The sequence below is a fragment of the Filicampus tigris genome, chromosome 22 (assembly GCF_054856515.1).
Source record: "Filicampus tigris isolate MCC_2025a chromosome 22, RoL_Ftig_1.0, whole genome shotgun sequence".
NCBI lineage: Eukaryota > Metazoa > Chordata > Actinopteri > Syngnathiformes > Syngnathidae > Filicampus > Filicampus tigris.
Window position 1 is genome coordinate 9,141,445 of NC_141238.1, and position 22,297 is coordinate 9,163,741.

Sequence of the window (22,297 nt, forward strand, 5' to 3'; positions counted from 1 at the left end):
CAGAGCCGGGATTGAACCCACGACCTCTGAACTGTGAGGCCGACGTGCTAACCAGTAGACCACCGTGCCATCGAAGGACCGCGTGAGATGGATGAATTTGTAAAATGGTTCACAATTTATTTCAGTTCTTTAAACCAAGCAATATTGTATTTTTAACTATTTTGCATTGGTTTTGAAATGTTTATTTCACCCTTAAATAGGGATGTAACGTCATGTCATCTTCCAAACCGCTTATCCTATATAGGGTCGCGGGGAGTTGCTGGAGCCTATCCCAGCCGTCAATGGGCGAAGGCAGACTACACCCCGAACTGGTCGCCAGCCAGTCGCAGGGCACACACCGTCACTGAGCGGGAATCGATCCCACGCTGCCCGCACACAACTCAGGTGTGTGTACCACTACACTATCAGCGGACTAGGGATGTAACGATGAATCGAAAATCGATTAAAAATGGATTCAAACTGATTAATCGAATAATCGATTCGAATCAAGATGACTCGAACTCGGACATCTCAGCACTCACAAACCCTATACAGCAGCACCTAAAAAAAGACAAAACAAACCTAGCCATTAGAATATACTAATTCAGAGTGTTAAAAAATGATGTCTTTAATGTTTTTTTTTTCCATTCCAAATGCATACCACATTTTGAATGTGTAGATAAAATTATGCGCTTGCGCCACACATGATTGCGTATTGCGTTTGTGAACGGCTGCAGCACCACACCAGCGCACAGAGACAAGCGTGGTAGCGATTTTTAAAATAGTGAATCGAATCGAAAATGGGGAACTGAAAATCCCTAATCTTGAGATATTCCGATTTTTGTTTCAGTATGTATTTAAATCTTTCTTTCGACAAGGATGTAATGATTTCAAGCTTGACCTTTTTCCCCATTTCTTGGTCTGGAGCTTCTGGAAGACTTTCACTCCTGCTGTGTTATCGTCCATCTTGTGTGTGGCTTGCAAAGTGGAGGGATTGCTGAAAGTTGGGCTAAGTTGTTTGTGCGCTCTGTGCTCAAGATTTGGAGCGGAGAAGGTTTGCAAGCTTGAACCGCCACTTGACATCAGCCACAGATACACGTTGAAATATTTGAATAAATGTGGAAATTGTTTAATATTTAACTTCAAATCAATAGCGAAATAAATACTGAAATAAAGAGTGGAATAGTTAAATGAATATAAAAATATTTTAATAGATACTGAAATGACTAAACAATAATTATTGAAGTCAACAAACACTGAAATAACCGAATCACTAAATAAATATTCAAATAATTGAATATTAATATAAGCAAACAGATATTGTGAATAAAGCGTGAAATGCACTTGTAGCAAAATGTGGAGCAGTCTTTGGAGGTTTCTATTCAAACATCTCAGTTCAAAGCGATTTGACGGTAAGATTGTTGATCGTTTTTAAGGTTTTTGTACTTATGTCGTCTTTTTATTATTATTTATGAAAAATGTTCAATATAGAAAGAATTATGACAACGTCATTCTGACAGACCTATCCGTGTATTAGGTTTTTCTTTTGTTTTCTTCTTCAGCCCGGAACAAACCAGATGCAGCACGACATTCTTGCGCTTGGCTGGCAGCCTTGGTGCAGCCATCCCTTTTGGGAAATTTCAAATGCCAACGATTCCAGGAGAATCGATTCTGGAGACTCAATGGCCAAGTATATCTGACCGACACGATTGGCTGGTTAAGTTTTTATCAAGACCTAGCAAATGAATTTTAATTGGCAGGTTGCTGGCTGTTCATTTCGAGCAATCAAAGCAGACAGGAGTGCTTCTCGGATGTTTTGAGTTTTCCCCAAAATATCTTTTAGGTGCTCTTCAGTCAGGGATCAGCGCAGGAAACGGAGGCACTCATAGTGATTCTGAATTCAAAGGCCTTTATTGTAATATGTCCAGTTGCCTCCGCGTTTCAGCCTTGTTTGGTCTTCGTCAGGGCAAGCTCGAGTAGAATGAGGTGATTTGAATGAAAAGCGCCCATATTTGCTTTGTGATTAGTTGAGTGTATATATCTCTCTGCTGATTCCTGCTTCCATTAGTCTCCCACACTCCCACAATTCCACAGTACCAGCTCAACCGACTCAAGTCATGTGATCATACAACTTAAAAAAACTTCCAGGTTATTAAATATCACGACTCAAATTGTTTAGAACACCATGTTTTACAACCATTACTTCTGCAATCCGTTCAAGGCTCCTATTGGCATTCCTATATATTGCACTTTTTATCTCAATGAACTTTTGTATTCATTCAAATTTTAAACACATTTACATAATAGTGAGATCGGGCACATTGACACTTCCAGCCTAGAATAAAGGCCCATACTTAAAATACACTCCTTCTTTCATTTTCAAATCACCCATTTGTTGTTGTACAGGAATTAAAAGTTTAAATGAATCATGTATTCTTTTTTTAATGAAAAACAGGTCATGCAAACACAATCTATCAAATCCCTTCTTATTGCTGCATTCAAAAACTCCATCATAGTTGCACGGGCATGCAGCCCCTCAGCTTCCACGATGTTTGTCATGCTCATTACCGCCACTTGCTGGACAGGAGGGGTAGTACATGACTCCCCTCTTCCGAGTGGCTTTCGTCATCAGTCCAATTTGAATAAACTTTCTCTCCCACTGTCGCTCCGTGTGAACGCAAACTGGTGGGCCACACGCAAGTTCTTAGTAACAGGAACTCCCGCTAGCAGGAACTCGAAGTTCTTGGGCTGTTTGATCTGAAAGCCATAAAGGGAGTGATTGATTGGCGCATTAAGCTTTATTGATTACCTACCTATAGACATTTTCTTAATTTCTGATATTGGTACCTCCATTTAAACTTTCTTCTCTTTGCTGAACAGAGTCATCTTGTTTTTATTTACACCTTGATAAAAACATTTCAATGGCACTGACCCACCATGACAAACTTCAGCCTGTTCTGCCCACACTTTTTTTACTGCTCCGGCCTCATCCCTCCGTCCTTATTCATAAAAATTATCGGCCCCCGACCCCGTCCTTTTAAAGCGGTTCTGTCCTTATGTCCGCCAACACCCACCCAAAAAAACCCGCATGACGCGCCGGGGAAGAGATGCTAACGACAGAGGCTTTTTAAGGATCATTAGCTGGCTAATTTACGATTCAAACCCGCTAGTTGCCAATTGACATTTTCATTTTTGAATATTCATTTTGGGATTGCATATATCATGTTGTATTTATCATTTTTCTAACATATATTTCCGAAGCGAAGAAGAAAAAGAGCGAGGTTGTTCAACTCCCATGAAGACGCAACGAAACATTGTCCTGCGGTGTCGGTTGTTTCAGTAGCGAAGACGTCCGAAGAAGTGCATGAACTCGATCTTGAATTGTAACCCGCCACGGCCTCCGAAAAAAAGTGAGAGCAACTTTTGAGGGTTACAAACAAGTAAGTACGCGTAGTTGGGAAACTAGTGGTGCGTTTGAAGTGTTCGGAGGCAATTTTTGTCGTTTGCTCATTTCAGGCTTCTTTATACTCTCACGGGCGACATCTGCGAGCACGTCACTGCGGCAGTGCTGCGCGCAGTTTGACTTTACACTTGCGTACAACCCACACGCGTTGATTTGAAAATGTGTGACGGTTTCATTCCAAGTCGGGGGGCGTCGCTACACACACACACACACACACACCCACACCCACACACACACACACACACACGTGACATAACACCCACGCCGCTGCCAAACTAATTTGCTTCGCAGCAGCAAAGAGCTGCGTGGTGGGTCCTCTCCTCCGTGGCAACAAATAAATTGCCAGGAAACTGGACGTCATCGCAACATGTGACATAACGGACAGCTCACGAGAGAGAATGCGCACCGCGTCGTATACGCAGTAACAATTTGTGACGCGTGTGCGGCATGTGTTGCAGACCTGTCGCCGACATGTCTCACAGCACAATGCGTCGGTCACGTGATGGAATGCGACAGTTTTCGCCCGCAGCGACGCGGGAGTACAGTAAGTATTCTCTCATAAGGAATCATATTTGCATTGTCCAAACTTTCCTTATAACGGAATTTCCTTATGTGGGATACAACTACGGTACTGTCTAGGGATGTAACGGTACGCTAAATCACATTTCGGTTCGTTTCGTTTTTTTGGAAACTTCGGTTCGGTATATTTTCAGTACAAAAAAAAAGATTTTTTTTTTTAATATGTTTATTTTGAAAAGATGATGAAAAGTAAATGGTACATTTTTTAGAAAAAATAAAAGCGAACCATTTGGGTGATATTTTAAGATATCTTGAATTTAAATCAAAAATGTCAAAAAGAAAACACTGGTTTGCTAAAATGGCACTTGGATGTCCATGTAAAAAAGAATGTCAGTCTAAATGGTCGACCCCCCGCATTTTTACCTCACCAAATCTGGCCCTCTTTGCAAAAAGATTGGACACCCCTGCATGATGCCCTCGCTCTCTTGAACACAAGAGACACCTCACCTGTGGCAACGCACCTGCACACAAATGTTTCTTCTACGATGTGTATTTTGCACCTCTTGTGTGTCCATACGAGCTTTGCAATAGTGAAGTTCTCCATTGTGAAATGAATAACATTTATGATGTTTGATTCTTATAAGACAAACCTTATTGGGAGTGATGAGGTCGAAGAACTCTTAAATACTTTCTCTTTTTTTGATGATTCCATTTTGAAGTTCCAAATACTTGCAAGTACTGCCAGCCAAATGACACAAGTAGTGCGGGGGACTCCATCACGTTCTGCCGCGCCTTTTATGGTTCGAATGACATGCGGTCGACCCAAAAGCAGTTCAGCACTTCCTGAATCAGTCACGTGGTACGGTGCTTCAGGACGGTTCAAGCGTCATCACTGACGTCACCAAACCACACTTCGTTTGGCGGCTGCACCAATTACTCCACACAATCTTCAAAGTCTCTGTTCACAGTCCGTCATTTTTCGGACGTGCCTCGTCAGTCATCAGCAAAACGGGCGTCCGTCAGTGACGGGCTGACAGACTGGTCTCAGTCTGACGGAAGGCCCACCTCTGCTCATTTGCATATTTATATGGGGGCGTGGAGAGTGAGGAGTCTGGTATGATTGATTGACATTGATTACGAAAGGAATGTGCTCGAATTCATGCACACACAGATTAATCCAACTGCTTTTGCCGGCTGGCTTCTGGATTTGCCCATATGCAGTGTTTCAGTGAGAAGGCAGCGCAAGGCCTCATAGCTCAGCGGTTAGAGCACTGGTCTAGTAAACCAGGGGTCGTGTGTTCAATTCTCACTGAGGCCTGCTAGTTTGCAAACTGTTTGACATGCAGACATTATAATTAATGGCTCAGGTTGAATCTATGAAGTTGTCCTCATAGTCATTAGAAAGTGTCACAAATCAATAATGTTTTACTGGTATGAGTGTACTTCCCATCTTTGAATGCCATGCTAACAGTGTGCTGCTATGCAAGTCCTTGTAGCTCAGTGCTCACAGTACTGGCCTAGTAACCAGAAGTCGTGAGATGAATTCGCACTGGGGGCCTAAAGCGAATCAAGATCAGTGCAAGTTCTTGATGACGCTTTCCACGCAGTCATTTCAGTTCGCCATAAGTCAACAGATATGCTTTGTCTGCTCAAAGATAAGCAATGTCCATTCTGATGAACATGCTTTGAGAAGAAGTAGTCATTTGAAGTCATCAAAAGTAAGAAATGTTTAAACTTGAGTTTGAAATGCATTTAGTTAGCGGTATACTAAGTCAACTGTTGGCTGTACAAGCTCACAGGGCAACCCAAAGTTATGCCGTACAACATGTCAGTTGTAGGTTTGCTATTTCTGCTTTCTTATTTAAGAAAAATGTTCAAACAGAGAAAAAATAATGACAACATCATTCTGACAGGCCTACCTGTTGTATCGACTTTTTCTTTGGTTTTCTTCTTCAGCCCGGAACAAACCTGGTCCAGTAGCTGGCCACGGCTCCCAATTTGCAGATGCCAACAGCTTGTTGCATAACTGACTTCCTGACCCCTAATATGCTCTTCGGCATTGTCATCATCTTTGACGCTTGTTCGTTGATCCTAAAGTTACTATAACCGTTTGAAAGGTTCTACAGTGTTTCATTCACTTTGACTTGCATTTGACTTTTATTTATCCAGGTAGTCGTTCAATTTTGCTTCAACTATAAAATAAATTTCTTAACTTACTATGGAAACCGACATTTCAAGTTAGGCACAGTACTTCCCCCTTGGCATTCAATTAACAGCCAGACATCCAAAAACAGCAGAGTGTTCTTTTCGCAATATAACAATATTTGGCCAGATGCAACGTGATTGCCAGTGGTTTATAGAGAACATATTTGCCATTGCATGGGCGCAGATAGCAGAGGACACAGGGGGGCACAAATTTAAATCAATATCGCAATAAATATTGACAATATTATAGATATATGCAAATTCAAATAAATAATGAAATATTTAAATAGATATTGAAATGGTTAGACGTATAATAAATATTGAAATAAACACTAAAGTCACTTAATTAATTTCAACATAGTGAAATAATTGAATATCTATAAAAAGAAATGAATATTAATATGAGCAAACAAATATTGAGATTAAATTAAATTAAAAATAAATATTGAAACATTTTTGATACATGCTAAATACATATATTGTAATAAACGATTACAATATCCCCAAAAATTTAAATATTGATATAAATATTGACATTTTGGGATGGATAGAAATTAAATGGCAGCATATGTTCCTAAATATTGAAATACATGAACTTAAAATTCAAAATAGTGAGACACGATCGATCCCCTTTCTGCTCCCACCACTGCTGCACACACGCACAACAGAAGTTGTGACTTCAGGATCTTTAAAAATGTCCAAACAGGTCGGACATTGGAGATCATCCTCCACTCTTTCAGCCACGGTGCCTGCGAAGACACAGACTCAGTCAAGTTCCCTCTCAGGAGAGTCGCAGTGCGTCTGCCTCAGTCACGAGTCAAGGAATTGTCAGGCCGGAAGTGCACTTCCTGCTTTTGTTTTCAGACTTGCCCGCAGAAAAAAGCACGCAGTTATTTGGCATCAAATAAAAAGCACTTTATTACCACTTGTACAAGAACATTTCAATCCAACAAGTCAAACAGGACAAAAAAGTGAAGAATGAAAGCAAAAAGACAGTTGTGAGGGAAGGCACTCGAGGTGGTTGCTCCTCCAGTCTGTCAGCCTCGTTCTCCTTTTATTGAGTTCAAGCAACATAAATTCACAGAAACAGACACACGACAATAGAGGTACTTCCTCTTTGTATGCACTTAACCGTCAACTGCTAACAGCATCCTGTTTCACACTTTACACATATAAAGTGTCCTTAGGCAACAGGTCTGCTGAAAACACCATCAACAAGTCCGAGTGTGCGACTTAGATTGGCAGCATGGAGGTTGTGTGCGGAACAGGCCGTAGAAATGCTGTGGTGGCATAAGTGACTTTTCATTCTACTTTGTTCTTCCTATTTTTGTTCTTCAGAACGCTTCAATAAAAATTGCCAGCATTCATTAATAAAAACAATGCTTTCAAGGCAAACATTTTTTTTAATTACCAAAATGTTCCATAAAGCGTGTAATTGTTTTATTCATAATATTTCATTTTTTTAAATTACTCAAGTTTATATTTCTTTCTTTGAGAAATGAGTAGATGGTTTTATTCATAGCATTCCTTAGAAAATCAAAACCTCCATCGATAACGCCTCAAAGTAATTAATTAAGACGACTTCAGGAAACTTAATGTATTGTGCATATTTTTTCACATTTTAAAACCATTCCCTGGTGTATTCGTTACATGTTTGTGTGATGCATTTTCAAAATTCAGGCTGTCCAGTATTTGTCCAGTATATAAACAAAAATGAAAAATGACCAGAGGAATTATTCTTTGTTTTTGCTTAATTGAATGTCAAATCCTTTGGTTATCCTTCTTTTTTTTGCCAACAGAAAGTTCTAGCTGGCGGTTCATTTTATAATGTATATTTTTGTGCACGATTGTTGATGTATATTTTGAGATGATAAGTTTGTTAGTTTGGAAAAAGCTGTATTAGTTTACTATAAACACAAAAAGGGATCGATACATAACGTACACTGTTTGTACAATATTTTTGTTTCATCCATTTCTCTTGCTCTCTTTCAATATATTATACGCATTTAAATGTGTTTCTCTTATTTCAAAAGTGTGTTTGAACACCTTTCAAAAATTAGATGCCATAAAAGCTATAAAAACATATTGATGGCATATTAAAGGGTATTTCAATATCATGGATTTCACTTATGGTGGATGTGGTCTGGAATGTAACCCCCACCATGCGGGATTACTACATTTCAGTAGGGAATGGTTTCAGCACATTCATTTTTCATGATTTTCTAGTTTATTTTAAATACTCTTTTAAATAATCATTCAATTATGGCTGGGTGTTAACAACACTCTTGTCTGACGTTTTTCAAAATTCACAAGATATTTATTTTGACTTTACACGTCTATGACAAAACATTTTTTATAATTCTTAGGAATAAAATAATTTTATTCAGATTCTCTTAATTTAGTGTCTGATTTGTAGAATGTACATTTGGTATTTTTTTAAAAGTGTGTTTGTCACCTTAATTCAAACTATTTTTTGCGATTGCTGGAATGTAATTTGTTTCTAATTTAGTGGTCCTCAGATATGGGTCCATCGTCCATGACCGGTCTGCTCTATCGCAGCGGGGCGTGGCCTTGACTTCCGCCGCACGTCAACTCCAACGCAAGGTTTTTTGTTACGTAACAAGACACCTTCCGCTAAATCTTTCTTCCGATTTAGTGCTGAAGTTACCCACTGCAGCCTCCGCAGAGGACGTCCATCAATACTTAAACGGACTACGACAACATTTATTAAGTCTTTCTGTCCGGAATAGCTCGACTTGGCGCGCGTTGATGTTTCTTGGCCTAGTTATCTTATTTTACCTTATCTTAGTTTAGCTCGCTTGCCGCTAACAAAGAGCACACAACTCATCGTCAAACAGCAATCAATAACTGCGAATTTGTTGGGATTGTCGTGTGACAATGTGTGCAAGAACGACACTAAAGTACAAGGAGGAACTTCGCAGAATAAAAGAAGAGAACGAGGAACATCAACTACTGGGCGAAGTTTGCAAGCAGCCTCGTGTTGTGCTACACGGAGCAGGTTTGTACACGTCTTACTCTCATTTGCTATATATACATACACATATATATATATATATATATATATATATATATATATATATACATACACATATATATATATATGTATATATGTATATATATATGTGTATATATATATATATGTATATATATATGTGTATGTATATATATGTATACATATATATATATATGTATATATATATATATATATATATATATATATATATATATATATATATATATATATATATATATATATATACACGGTTTAACGTATTGAACCTGGCCACTTTGGTTCCGCCTCTTGCAACATTCGCTCAAGCTGCAGTTTCTATGTTGAAGTAGTTACATATCGCCGACATTATATCTCCTGCGTACAGTGTTTCAATTTTGCGCACGACGCCAAATCTGACTCTGTGTTTTCTTGCTTTGGTGTATCATAACATCATCGTAAACCAAACGATGGTTGAATAGATTTGTCGCGTTGCTGGTGGGTGCAAAGGCAACTTGCACTTTATACGTCTTTGCTCACCGTCTTCCACGGCGAACCAAAAATGTAAGCAAATAAGCGATTTCGACTTGCCTTGCTTGTTTACAAGTCGTTCCTGTGGCGGGTCTTGTGCCATTTTTAGGTCTGTTACTCTGGTAAAACGTTGAGCAGGAGCGTGTGCAGTGCGACTTGCCGGGTGCGGGGTACGGGCTGGATGGCACGCACGTCTGGATGGCTGGCTATCTCACTAGCTAGATTGCTTGGAGAGGGCGGCGCGGCGGAGTAAACACCCTATTTCCATAGCTCTTCGTGCTGGTGAGATTACGACATGGGCTAGATATTAACATGCTCGTGCATTTGGATAAGGCTCTTCTGTTTCCCTCCGGTGTGCGGCTCTCAAATATGAACGCTGCATTCAAAGAATGATACCAGTGTCAAGAACCAGCATCTGCGCTTTTTTTTCGTTTTGTTCGTACTCGCCGATGCCAATACCAGCATTTTAAGCGGTATCGGGATACTTGCCGATACCAGAATCTGTATTTTTAGTTTGTTTTTTAATTGGTTGTACTTCGTTCGTAGCTTTTCCGCGTGGCTAACTAGGGAGTCGACGAGCAGTCTGCACTCGGCAGAGCAGGGAGAGAGGAGCGCACGGGGCAGTGTGTGCGGGAGCAGCAGACCGTTAGGAGCACACGTTGGCAAAGCGCTGTTGGTATCGAAGTCAGTGGTTTGGTATCGGTATTATCGATGCCACAGCAAGTGGCATTGTATCCGTTCAAAATGTTTAGTATCGAGTAAGTACCGAAGTATCGATATTTTTGACAAGCCTATAACATACATGTCCTAAGGTCTCTGTTTCATCATTACAACAATTTGTATGCAAATTAGACATTATAATGGTTGGATTCTCTGTCTCTTTCTGTCTCTCTCTCTCTCTGTCTCTCTCTCTCATTAGAATGCAGAGTTTGGTGTATGTTGCTTGAATGCTCAATTTCAAGTTCCGTTTTATGGAAAAATTGATTGGTTGCTGGTTTTGGGTAATAAAAATCATTCCAAGGATAGATGTGAATCTTTTACATATCTACCCTTGTCATGATTTTCTGAGACAGAATTTAGAGCAAATTAACTGTGCTTTTTGTAATGATAATGTAGAGACCTTAGATCATATATATATTTTTTATTGTACATATTATTTACACCAAAATGTTGGTTATTTACTCGGTTTTGTATTTGTCATGCTTCACTGAGAAGTGTTTTGTTGAAATATGATATTGATTAGGTGTGGGCGATATGACGATATTAGATCGTTCAGCGGTTAAACGTGTTGACAATCTCATAAAGCCGAAAGATCGTTTGATCGTCTACATGGCACATTCTATACAGTTTAGCTTATACCCGTGTACCCGACCAACCAATCACAGCACGCACAGTATGTGACACTCCCTGCCTCCCTGTTTGTTTGTATAGCGGGAAGCTATAGTGGAAAGTCACCACGAAGCAGAGTTGGTCCCAAAAAGCAACTCCACATACACATTGTTGATTTGGCTTTCCTCGGAGGAGAAAGCGCTAATCAGTTATTTGCCAAGTTTGCAGAGACTCTGTTCGGACGTCAGCGCCGACAGCCAAAGTAAACGGAGATCAGACACATGGTAGCCAGAGGCAGCCGCTAGCTCCAAGCTAACGCAACCCATGGTAACACAGTCATTTTAACAAGGGCACTCCATATGACAAAACAAGCAAGCAGTGTAAAGAAGTAACTGAGGCAGTGACTTATTACCTTGCTGAAGACATGAGTCCCATTAAAACAGTGGAAAAAGAGGGCTTTAAAAGACTCTTCAAAGTACTAGACCTGCGTTACGAGCTGTGTTTTTATGTTTACGTTTATGTTTACATTCACTGCACATTTTGATAAAAATTGTCACTATTCAAATTAAAACCTGTTCAGAAAGCTTAGCTGGCTTAAAATGTCATTTTTTTCTTTGAGTTTTGTATACATTTTAAATATGTTTTATATGTTTAACATGAGGAAAATGTTCAGAAATGTGCAAATTAGCCTTTAAAAAACGATGTCAAAAAAGAATCATGATAAAATAATGTTCGTGATTTTTATAAAAAATCATGAATATATACCAATAAATATATACCATAAAGATAGCTAGCATACTGTGGTTAGCTGCACGGATAATAAAAGTTTAAAAACACTTTTCTATTGGAGCAAATCTACATGAAAGTATCACATGTCTTTCTATATAATGTTTCAACTAATGCGTACCGCAGATTGTGCCGAGGCAGCACCTATGTTTTTTTCCTAATGTGGTGGCCGCAGGTTAGCAAACAAACATGGCCGACCTGCTGTGCATGCACGCTTAGATCATGCCGTGTTCTCGGATTAGATTTTATGTTATCACTTTTTATTAATTTACAAGAAACACTGCTACTTTCCTCAAAACTCAGAAAATCATTACAAGGGTTTGTTTACGTTTCATTTAGCATGTTAAAATGTTTTTCTCTACCTTTTCAAGAGTTGGTATTTCATCGTTCAAGGAATAATTATAAAATAGTTATCACACATTTGCTGATTATGCGGGTGGCACGGTGATCGACTGGTTAGCACGTCCGCCTCACAGTTCAGAGGTCGTGGGTTCGATCCCGGCTCCGGCCTCCCTGTGTGGAGTTTGCATGTTCTACCCGTTCCTGCGTGGGTTTTCTCTGGGTACTCCGGTTTCCTCCCACATTCCAAAAAAACATGCATGGTAAGTTGATTGGATTGGATACTCTAAATTGCCCCTAGGTGTGATTGAGAGTGCGGATGTTTGTCTCTGTGTGCCCTGTGATTGACTGGCAACCAATTCGAGGTGTCCCCTGCCTACTGCCTGAAGACAGCTGGGATAGGCTCCAGCATGCACCGCGACCCTTGTGAGGATAAGCGGTCTCGATAATGGATGGATGGATGCTGATTATGCTAAATGAACATGTGTTTGAGTGATTTAGTTCACAATATATATGTGTATTGTAAACTAAATATAAGAACAATGTGATATTTGCCTGCAAAGAAGAATATTGCTTCCGCTCTTGTATGTGCTCGCAATGAAGAAATTGCTTCTGCTTTCATATCTATCAATAGCAGACTTGTTGACACCATCTGATAAGGTTTAGAAGGTTGTGGATGTGACTGAATGTTTTTGAAATGTAATGCTTTGGCGTAATTATGACGTATGGACACAGTAATCTTTCACCCACATACACACACATAGAGAAACAAGTCCAAGTGTTTCCAACGGCTTGCATAAGTTCCCCGCCCCTTAGGTTGGGAACACCCATGTAACCAGGGAATCCTGAAAGTTAATAAAGAGAGGTTACGGAGTGATAAGGTTAGAAGGTATGAGGCGTTCTCCTCACGAGGACAGCGGGAAGCAGAAAATGGTGCTATCTCTCCGTTCTCCACATGAGCTGGTAACAAGGAACTGAGTGTCTTCCTCTTCATTGGTGTTGTGTTATGAAATGTCTAATTGATGAACCTGACAGTCGTAATTCCAACTCGAATTTATTTTGTGTACTCTTAATAGAATTTAGTTTTTAAGCATTATGAAAATATATTAGACGTGAGGGTACATTGTAGATTGTATGAGTGTGTCTTTTAGAATGAATCTTTTTACTAATGTGCATCGCAGATTGTGTTGGCATTCCATATTTATTTTGACGTAGTGTCGTTGCTGTAGTTGGCCGACCTTGTGTGTGTGCGTAATTGTGCAGGGGTCACCGATCGTGTATTGACAAGCACTTTTCCAACATTTCCGTGTTTACTTTTAATGGTGTGACTTTTATAGGAACAGTGTATGAATATGACATTATTAACATTGAAATCATATGTGACTTGATCCCATTTCTTTACATATTTTGCACCACGGGCAGTAATAAATCATTTTTTTAATAGTCAAAGTGATCCTCCAAAAAAGTCAAAATAATATGAAAAGTACCAATCGCAAAAGGTTCAATTGGGCCAGCGACGTTGCCTGCACTTTGTGCTGCTGCTGAAAAAAAACTGTTTCATGAAACAAGGCAAAAAGCAATAAAAAGAAGACTATATCACTGTAGTGTATTTGAGCGAATGGGGCACCCGTAATGTAGGGGATCGGGAAGGAATGTCATGTGATGTACGGGAGGCGGGGGAGATCCCACCAGAAAGATTGACTCGTGTTTACTCCGAATCTGGTTCTCCTGTCAAGTTATTTCACAACATAAGACAAACATTACAATCACTTCATTTAGGCAACATTATCTGCCACCAGAAAAGGAAATTTCTCCCCTTTTTTTCCCCCATCAAGACATACTGTAGGGACCTGTCCACTACCACTTTGTCAACAACACTTTTGATCACTGATTTTAGTTCAATTTTGACTTCTTGTACTCTGTGAAAATGGAAAACAACAGAATGCTCATCAGAATAAAGTAACAATTGATATTTAATCTCTTAAATCGTACTTGTTCAAACCAAAATCCACAGCTAAAAACGCCAAAGTACAAGACATGCCCGTCGAAAAATTGTTTGCTTCCTCCTCATCAGTGACACCTGGCACCTCAGGAAACCACAAATTTAACCCGCCTCTCCACCACCCCCAATTCGTCTCAGGTTAAACAAACAGCGCCCCTTAGTGGTTGGAGGAACAAGAAAAATATAGAAAGTAAAACATGGGGCTCCTACACATACTCCTTGCATACATGCAGCTTTAATTGTTATGTTACTCTGTGGACACACGTGAGTTGTGCACCAAATATCTTGTGAAATATGGTGCAAAAAGGGATTTGTACTTGACGGGCGCTCTTGATTTTTCTGTCTATGACTTTAAATTCTTCACCAACCCGCAGGCGATTCTATGCAGCGCCGTGGCCGAAATGATGGTGTGTGCCAAGAGAGGGCCTATCAGAAGTCTTAATAGTTTCATATTATTCTGCCACTTGTTGAACTTTCAGTCAGTCGCTTTGCTGCTGCACCAGTTCACGAAGAAGTCCGCTCTAGGGAGCCGAGCTTAATGACAAAGGGCCTATCGAAAGGCATTCTATTCCACATTATTCGGCTATTTGTTGATATTTCAGTCAATCATTGCAGGATCCACAAACAAATCACACACCTGTATGATAGACTGTGACAACTTTCAACCAATTCCGAGAAAATTCCCGTAAGAGAGCTCCGGGCGTCACCTCACTGATGCCCGCGTGTGTTTGTTTACACAGTCATGCTGGCAGGATGGGCGAAGGATTTACAATGGAGAGCAGCGATAAAATTAGCGTTTTTCTGTCAACGTTTTGTGCAGGTGAATTCACATCTCACTTTGGTGTACATTTCTCTACTTTTTTAATTTTTAAATACTATTTTGCAGAGCTGCCTTTGTAATGACTGGACCAGTCCGCCTATGTGGATTTTTAGTAATATGTGGACGTGAGTGTGCAAAAGCAATATAAGGTATTATACAACTTGAACGAAGCGGTGCCTGGGAACTCAAAAACGTTGGTGTTTTTTGGAGGGTAATGTCAAAAAATGTTTGCGGCTCCCAGTGCTTTATTTTCCGTGGAAACCGTGTGGAAATGGCTCTTTAACTGTTTAAGGTAGCTGAACTCTGACTTAGACAAATCACATTATGTTTAAGAAGGACTGTATTTTGTCTTCATATTGACCAGTTTATTTGACTTTCTTCATAGTTCTGTTGACTTCTTGAAGTCTTAATATGAGGATTAGATGTTAAAATAAAATAATCTAAATTCAATGTTTTTCCCCCCGGTTCAATAGTTGAAAATAAAAGGACAAAAAAGAACCAACAACAATTCAATATATATCAATATCGACCAATATGAAATACTTATATTGTGATTGGTGTTGCCACGGGATACCAGAACCATACCCCGATTTTTCAGCGTAAAATACAGCTCGATACCATTTTTAAAAAAAAATATCAGTATTTAAAAGGAAAAAAAAAAAGGCACACGTAGCTCACCAACTCCGTCTCCTGTATATACGAGGCCAGTGCCGCTTTTGACGGGGTCAATCCAATCCATTTCATTTATACAGCACATTTAAAAACACAATGCTGTTACAAAGTGCTGCACATATGTTTGTGATATCACAACAATGAATATATAAAGTAACAAAATAAATACATAACAAAGATAAATAAATACATAAAATGAAATTAAAACACACAGAGGACCACACAATTCACGCCGTGTTAAAAGCCAGAGAATAAAAGTGGGTCTTAAGACGAGACTTAAAACACTCGACTGAGGAGGCCGTTCGAATATGGAGGGGCAGAGCATTCCAGGGTCTGGGGCCAACCACTGAAAAAGCCCTGTCCCCCCGGGTTTTAAGGTTCGTCTTCGTCTTCACCAGAAGGTACTGGCCCCCTGACCTCACAGCGCGCGCTGGACTGTAAACCTTAATCAGGTCAGCAATATAGTTTGGGGCTAGTCCATTCAAAGCTTTAAAAACAAATAATAAAATCTTAAAATCTATTCTAAAAGTTACTGGAAGCCAATGCAAAGATGCAAGAATTGGTGTCATATGATATCCTTGTTTGGCTCCGGTTAAAAGGCGTGCAGCAGAGTTCTAGACTAACTGTAAGCCTGAACGTGCTTTTACAGAAATTCCATAATAAAGAGCGTTACAGCAGTCCAGACGAGATGAAATAAAAGCATGCACAACCCCCTCAAAATGCACAAAAGATAAAAATGGTTTAACTTTAGATAAAAGACGAATATGAAAAAAGCCTGACTGTGTTTATCTGTCTATGTAATTTAAAATCACTGTCCATAGTGACAGTCACTGCTCAAAAATGTCAGACAGTGTGCATGTCTTTCCCCAAATAACCAAGGATAGGCTTCCCACAAAAATGCATCAGGAAGTGAATTTGCAAATGCCGAACAGTACATCGCAATCTTAATTTATCTGGCTCTCATAACCTTCATCCTAAATATGAACTATAATAATACCATGTGCGTTTGTCTTCTTGTCTTGCAGACATTAGTGAATATGTTTATCCTCACATGAAAGAGGGAGAGGAGGATGAAGAGCCCCCCCAATTTAAAGAGGAAGAGGAGCAGCAGTCTCCTTATGTTAAACAGGAGGAACAAGATATCTGCAAGTTGCCATTGACTCCTGTATCTTTGAAGTGTAAAGATGAAGATCAAAGTGAGGTGAGCAGAAGGGCGGAGCCTCCAAGCAGCAGCTCATGTCAACACGTGACAACAGAAGGTGATGCGGACCACTGGGGAGGACCACAAGGAGACGGCCTCCGACCTCCACTATCAGAAAGTGATGAGTCGTCATCAAATGGTGATGATGAAGATGATGATGAAGAATGTGAAGGTGATATGACATGTAACAAAGACAACAAATGCTGTAAATGTTCTGAGTGTGGGAAAACTTGTGCTTTCAAGGGACGTTTAAAACACATGAGAATACACTCTGAAGAGAAACCTTTTTCCTGTTCAGTTTGTGGCCAAACATTCTCTCAGAAGGGAAGTTTAAATGATCATAAAAGAACACACACCGGTGAGAAACCTTTTGCATGTTCACATTGTGGCCAAAGATTCTCTCAGAGGTCAACCTTAAAACAACACATAAGAACCCACACTGGTGAGAAACCTTTTGCCTGCTCAGTTTGTGGCCAAACATTCTCTCAGAAGGGAAACTTAACTTATCACAGAAGAACACACACTGGTGAGAAACCTTTTGCCTGTTCAGTTTGTGGCCAACCATTCTCTCGGAAGGGACACTTAAGACGTCACACAAGTACACACACTGGTGAGAAACCTTTTGCCTGTTCAGTTTGTGGCCAAACATTCTCTCGGGAGGGACACTTAAGACGTCACACAAGTACACACACTGGTGAGAAAACTTTTGCCTGTTCAGTTTGTGGCCAAAGATTCTCGCGTAAGTCAATCTTAAAACAACACATAAGAACACACACTGGTGAGAAACTTTTTGCATGCTCAGTTTGTGGCCAAAGATTCTCTCGGCATGGAAACTTAATAAGTCACACCAGAGTCCACACTGGTGAGAAACCTTTTGCCTGTTCCGATTGTGGCCAAAGATTCTCTCAGAAGGGACACTTAATAAGTCACACCAGAACCCACACTGGTGAGAAACCTTTTGCCTGCTCAGTTTGTGGCCAAACATTCTCTCAGAAGGGAAGCTTAACTTATCACAGAAGAACACACACTGGTGAGAAACTTTTTGCCTGTTCAATTTGTGGCCAAACATTCTCTCGGAAGGGACACTTAAGACGTCACACAAGTACACACACTGGTGAGAAACCTTTTGCCTGTTCAGTTTGTGGCCAAAGATTCTCGCGTAAGTCAATCTTAAAACAACACATAAGAACACACACTGGTGAGAAACCTTTTGCATGTTCAGTTTGTGGCCAAAGATTCTCTCGGCATGGAAACTTAATGAGCCACACCAGAACCCACACTGGTGAGAAACCTTTTGCCTGTTCAGATTGTGGCCAAAGATTCTCTCAGAAGGGACACTTAATAAGTCACACCAGAACCCACACGGGTGAGAAACCTTTTGCATGCTCAGTTTGTGGCCAAAGATTCTCTCGGCATGGAATCTTAATAAGTCACACCAGAACCCACACTGGAGAGAAACCTTTTGCCTGTTCACATTGTGACCAAAGATTCTCTCAGAAGGGACACTTAATAAGTCACACCAGAACCCACACTGGTGAGAAACCTTTTGCATGTTCACATTGTGGACAAATGTTCTCTCATAAGTTAAGCTTAAAAATACACACAAGAACACACACTGGTGAGAAGCCTTTTGCATGTTCAGTTTGTGGCCAAAGATTCTCTCAGAAGAGAAGCTTAAAAATACACACAAGAACACACACTGGTGAGAAGCCTTTTGCATGTTCAGTTTGTGGCCAAAGATTCTCTCAGAAGAGAAGCTTAATAAGTCACACCAGAACACACACTGGTGAGAAACCTTTTGCATGTTCACATTGTGGACAAATGTTCTCCCAGAAGTCCACCTTAAAACAACACACAAGAACCCACACTGGTGAGAAACCTTTTGCCTGCTCAGTTTGTGGACAAATGTTCTCTCATAAGTTAAGCTTAAAAATACACACAGGAAGCCACACTGGTGAGAAAACTTTTGCCTGTTCAGTTTGTGGCCAAACCTTCTCTCAGAAGGGAAGCTTAATAAGTCACACCAGAACCCACACTGGTGAGAAACCGTTTGCATGTTCACATTGTGGACAAATGTTCTCCCAGAAGTCAACCTTAAAACGACACATAAGAACCCACACTGGTGAGAAACCTTTTGCCTGTTCAGATTGTGGCCAAAGATTCTCTCAGAAGGGAAGCTTAAAAAGTCATACCAGAACACACGCTGGTGAGAAACATTTTGCCTGTTTAGTTTGTGGCCAAAGATTCTCTCAGAAGGGACACTTAATATGTCACACCAGAACCCACACTGATGAGAAACCTTTTGCCTGCTCAGTTTGTGGCCAACGCTTCTCATGGAAGGTTTCTGTCAAGAGACACAAGTGTACTGGTGGCAACCACAATAATCAAGAAGTCTTAAATGAAAATGTTAATGTTTCACAGCTAAAGTATTTAACGTGATAATTATTTACAAAAGCTGCATTGTTTTATTCAATGTAACATATTTTTTGTAATTTTATCCTCGTCTCTGTATTGACTAAAATCCTTTTTTTTTGCCAGGTTTTACCAATTACCACTGTTGGTCCGTTTTTTAGCAATGTATGCACTATGTACAATGTTTTTGTGATTTCCATATGAAGTAACTTCTTGATTGATTAGATGGACTGTGAAGAAACTTTGACATTTGATAGGAAGGTGGGAAAGTGTACAAACAATTCTGCATTGAATACAAATAAACTGTGATTTTTTTTTTTAATCGATGAATAAGGCTGTTTATGTTGACTTTGGAGGTTTGTTAAAGCTATTCAGTGTAACCCGAGTTCCTTTAATGTTGTTTAAATTTTCATATATATTTGTTCTTCTAAATTGTGTTCTTGATAAATGTTGTTTTATGGATGTGTGTGTTCTATATGATCATTCTTAAGTTTACATGCATTAATTCATTTTGTTAGGAAAAGGCTTTTTATCTTCAGTTTTTTACGTGATCATTTCTCACTGGACAGTGATTGTGAAATCAGGGTATGTCCAGTCATCCTGGAAAAGTTGAGGAAAGTGAACATACGATTCTAGTTTGCATTATATTAAATGAAATATTCAATGATTAAACCAAACAAGCAAATGTCGCCCATTGTTTATTCCACTTCAAAGGAAATATGAGCATGAACTTTCAAATGCATTTTTAACGATGACTCCATCCTACATCACATCATTCATTAATTTTTCACGGCTGACGATTAGAGAGGTCCACTTTTACGAGACTTCACGCCCAACGCCCCACCCTCCTGCTGCTGGGGCAGACCATTAGCAGAGGGAGTGGGGGGGGGGCGTGGGGTTGGTCAATAGACAATATGCACGTAGTGGTGTGACGTATTTCTGGTAAAATCTCATAAGGCATCGCCCTTTACGGTCATACCCAGCGCCATTGTTTTTAAGCTGTTTTACTTCAGAGAATTTCTATCAATTGTCAACGTTTTGAGGTAGTTTGGGGGATTATTGTTATGTGTATGGTTGCGTGTATTGGTGAAGAAGAGGTGAGAGGAAAGCACATCGAGCTATCCCTGCTGTGTGCCTACCCAGATAATAAATAGGTTGTACACGGTGTTACTGCGCCTTGTTGAGCAGCGTCTGCTGGCCACCAGATGGCAACTGGAATCTGCGCTGGTTGGCTCCTGGAGAATCGCTGTGTTGTCACAGAGTCTCATTTAAAGCGAAAGTCAACCCCATATTTTCTTGACAAAAATTGTTGTATGTGCCCCCACTAGTCAAAACAGGACTTTCTGATTACAATTGAGTTTGTGGAATATGAGTTCAAAAGAAAAATCAACCCGTTTGTATCCATCTCAGGGGGCGGCCATTTTGTCATTTGCTGTTGACTGAAAATAAAATCAGTTGTTCAGTGCTCTGGTAACAACCAATCACGGCTCATCTTCAAAAAAACAGGTGAGCCGTGATTGATTGTTACCTGAGCAACTGTGATGTGATGTGATGTGATGTGATGACAAAATGGCCACCCCTTGAAATTGATAAAAACGGGTAGCTTTTGCTGCTTAATTCCTATTCCACAAACACAATATTAATCAGTAGAGCTGGGAAGTCAGTCCCGGGGGTGGAACGGTCCGTCCCGGACGGACATCCATTTTTTGGGGCGGAGGACGGGGATGACACGTTTTAAAAAAGGGACAGACTAAGCAAGGGCGGAGTTGGATTTTAGTCCGGCCCACTAATCGGACCTCATGCGTGTGACGTGGTCGCGAGGCGGCCAAAGTTCATCTCGAGCTACTCGGCAAAAGGCTTCGTTTTACTCACGTGACCGACGCATTGTGCTGTGAGACGTGTTGGCGACAGGTCTGCAACACGTGCCGCACACGCGTTACAAATTGTTACTGCGGATATGACGCCACGCGCATTCTCTCTCGTGAGCTGTCCGTTATGTCACATGTTGCGATGACGTCCAGTTTCCCGGCAATTTATTTGTTGCCACGGAGGAGAGGATCCACCACGTAGCTCTTTGCTGCTGCGAAGCGAACTAGTTTGGCAGCGGCGTGGGTGTTATGTCACGTGTGTGTAGCGACACCCCCGGACTTGGAATGAAACTGTCACACATTTTCAAATCAACGCATGAGGGTTGTGCGCGAGTATAAAGGGAAACAGCGTGCAGCGCTGCCGCAGTGACATGCTCGCAGATGTCGTCCGCGGGAATATAAAGAAGCCTGAAATGGGCAAACGACAAAAATTGCCTGCGAACGCTTCCGTGTCTTGCCTTCTGCTCTCTCGACTCATCTCTCGCTCCAGTCTGTGTTTTTCCTTCAAACTCCGTAGCTCCTGCCTTCTGCCTCTTGGAAGATGTGGAGCTCCTGCCTTCTGGTCTCCTCAAGCATGTGGAGCTCCTGCCTGCGCAGATCCATTTCCTCCATGAACGTGGCCTCATGGTTCCTTTCATCCATCCGTTGGATGGCATCCAGGAAGAGGTTCTCTCTGTCCCTCTTTCGCTTACCTATAGGCATGTAAATGCACAATGAGTAACGGTAAATAATTTAAGTGCCCTTCAATTTGTGAAATGAGGGCAAAAAGATGAATGGCATTTGCAACAATTAAAGTCTAGCCCCGCTACTACCTGAACCATCATGCTAAACGAGTGTCTCGCGAGAGGAGTGTCGTCTTTTGGAGGCAGGAGTTCGAATCCCGGCCGAAGCGTACATAAATGTCACTTGCGTGTCAGAATTGTTCAAATTTGATTTGTGAGCATTCTCACTTTAGTTTAATAAGAAATCAACGTGGGTGTGTTTTATCTCCGTGCATAAACATGTTTGTAAACGTTGTTTTCAGTGGAACTTGTGAGCTTTTATTCTACATTTTATTATCGTGAATAAGATAAATGCTACTGTCATGAATGGCATTCAAGTTGGCCTGTATTTTAAGTAGGGGCCTTTATTCTAGGGTGTCAATGTGCCCGATCTCACCAT

At 40.6% G+C, this 22,297-nt stretch overlaps 1 protein-coding gene and 1 non-coding gene across 2 annotated transcripts; both read left to right on the plus strand.

Annotated features, from left to right (window-relative positions):
- The first annotated feature begins 5,206 nt into the window (after positions 1-5,206).
- trnat-agu (transfer RNA threonine (anticodon AGU)) lies at positions 5,207-5,279 on the plus strand. Its single transcript has one exon. It is a non-coding gene; the product is annotated as a tRNA-Thr (tRNA).
- A 3,550-nt stretch (positions 5,280-8,829) lies between these two features.
- Positions 8,830-18,916, plus strand: LOC147126883 (uncharacterized). Its single transcript, XM_086022098.1, is given in 3 exon segments — positions 8,830-9,185; positions 16,681-18,704; positions 18,706-18,916. Coding segments are annotated over 3 exon segments (2,220 nt in total). The 5' UTR covers positions 8,830-9,064; the 3' UTR covers positions 18,781-18,916.
- Positions 18,917-22,297: the final 3,381 nt, after the last annotated feature.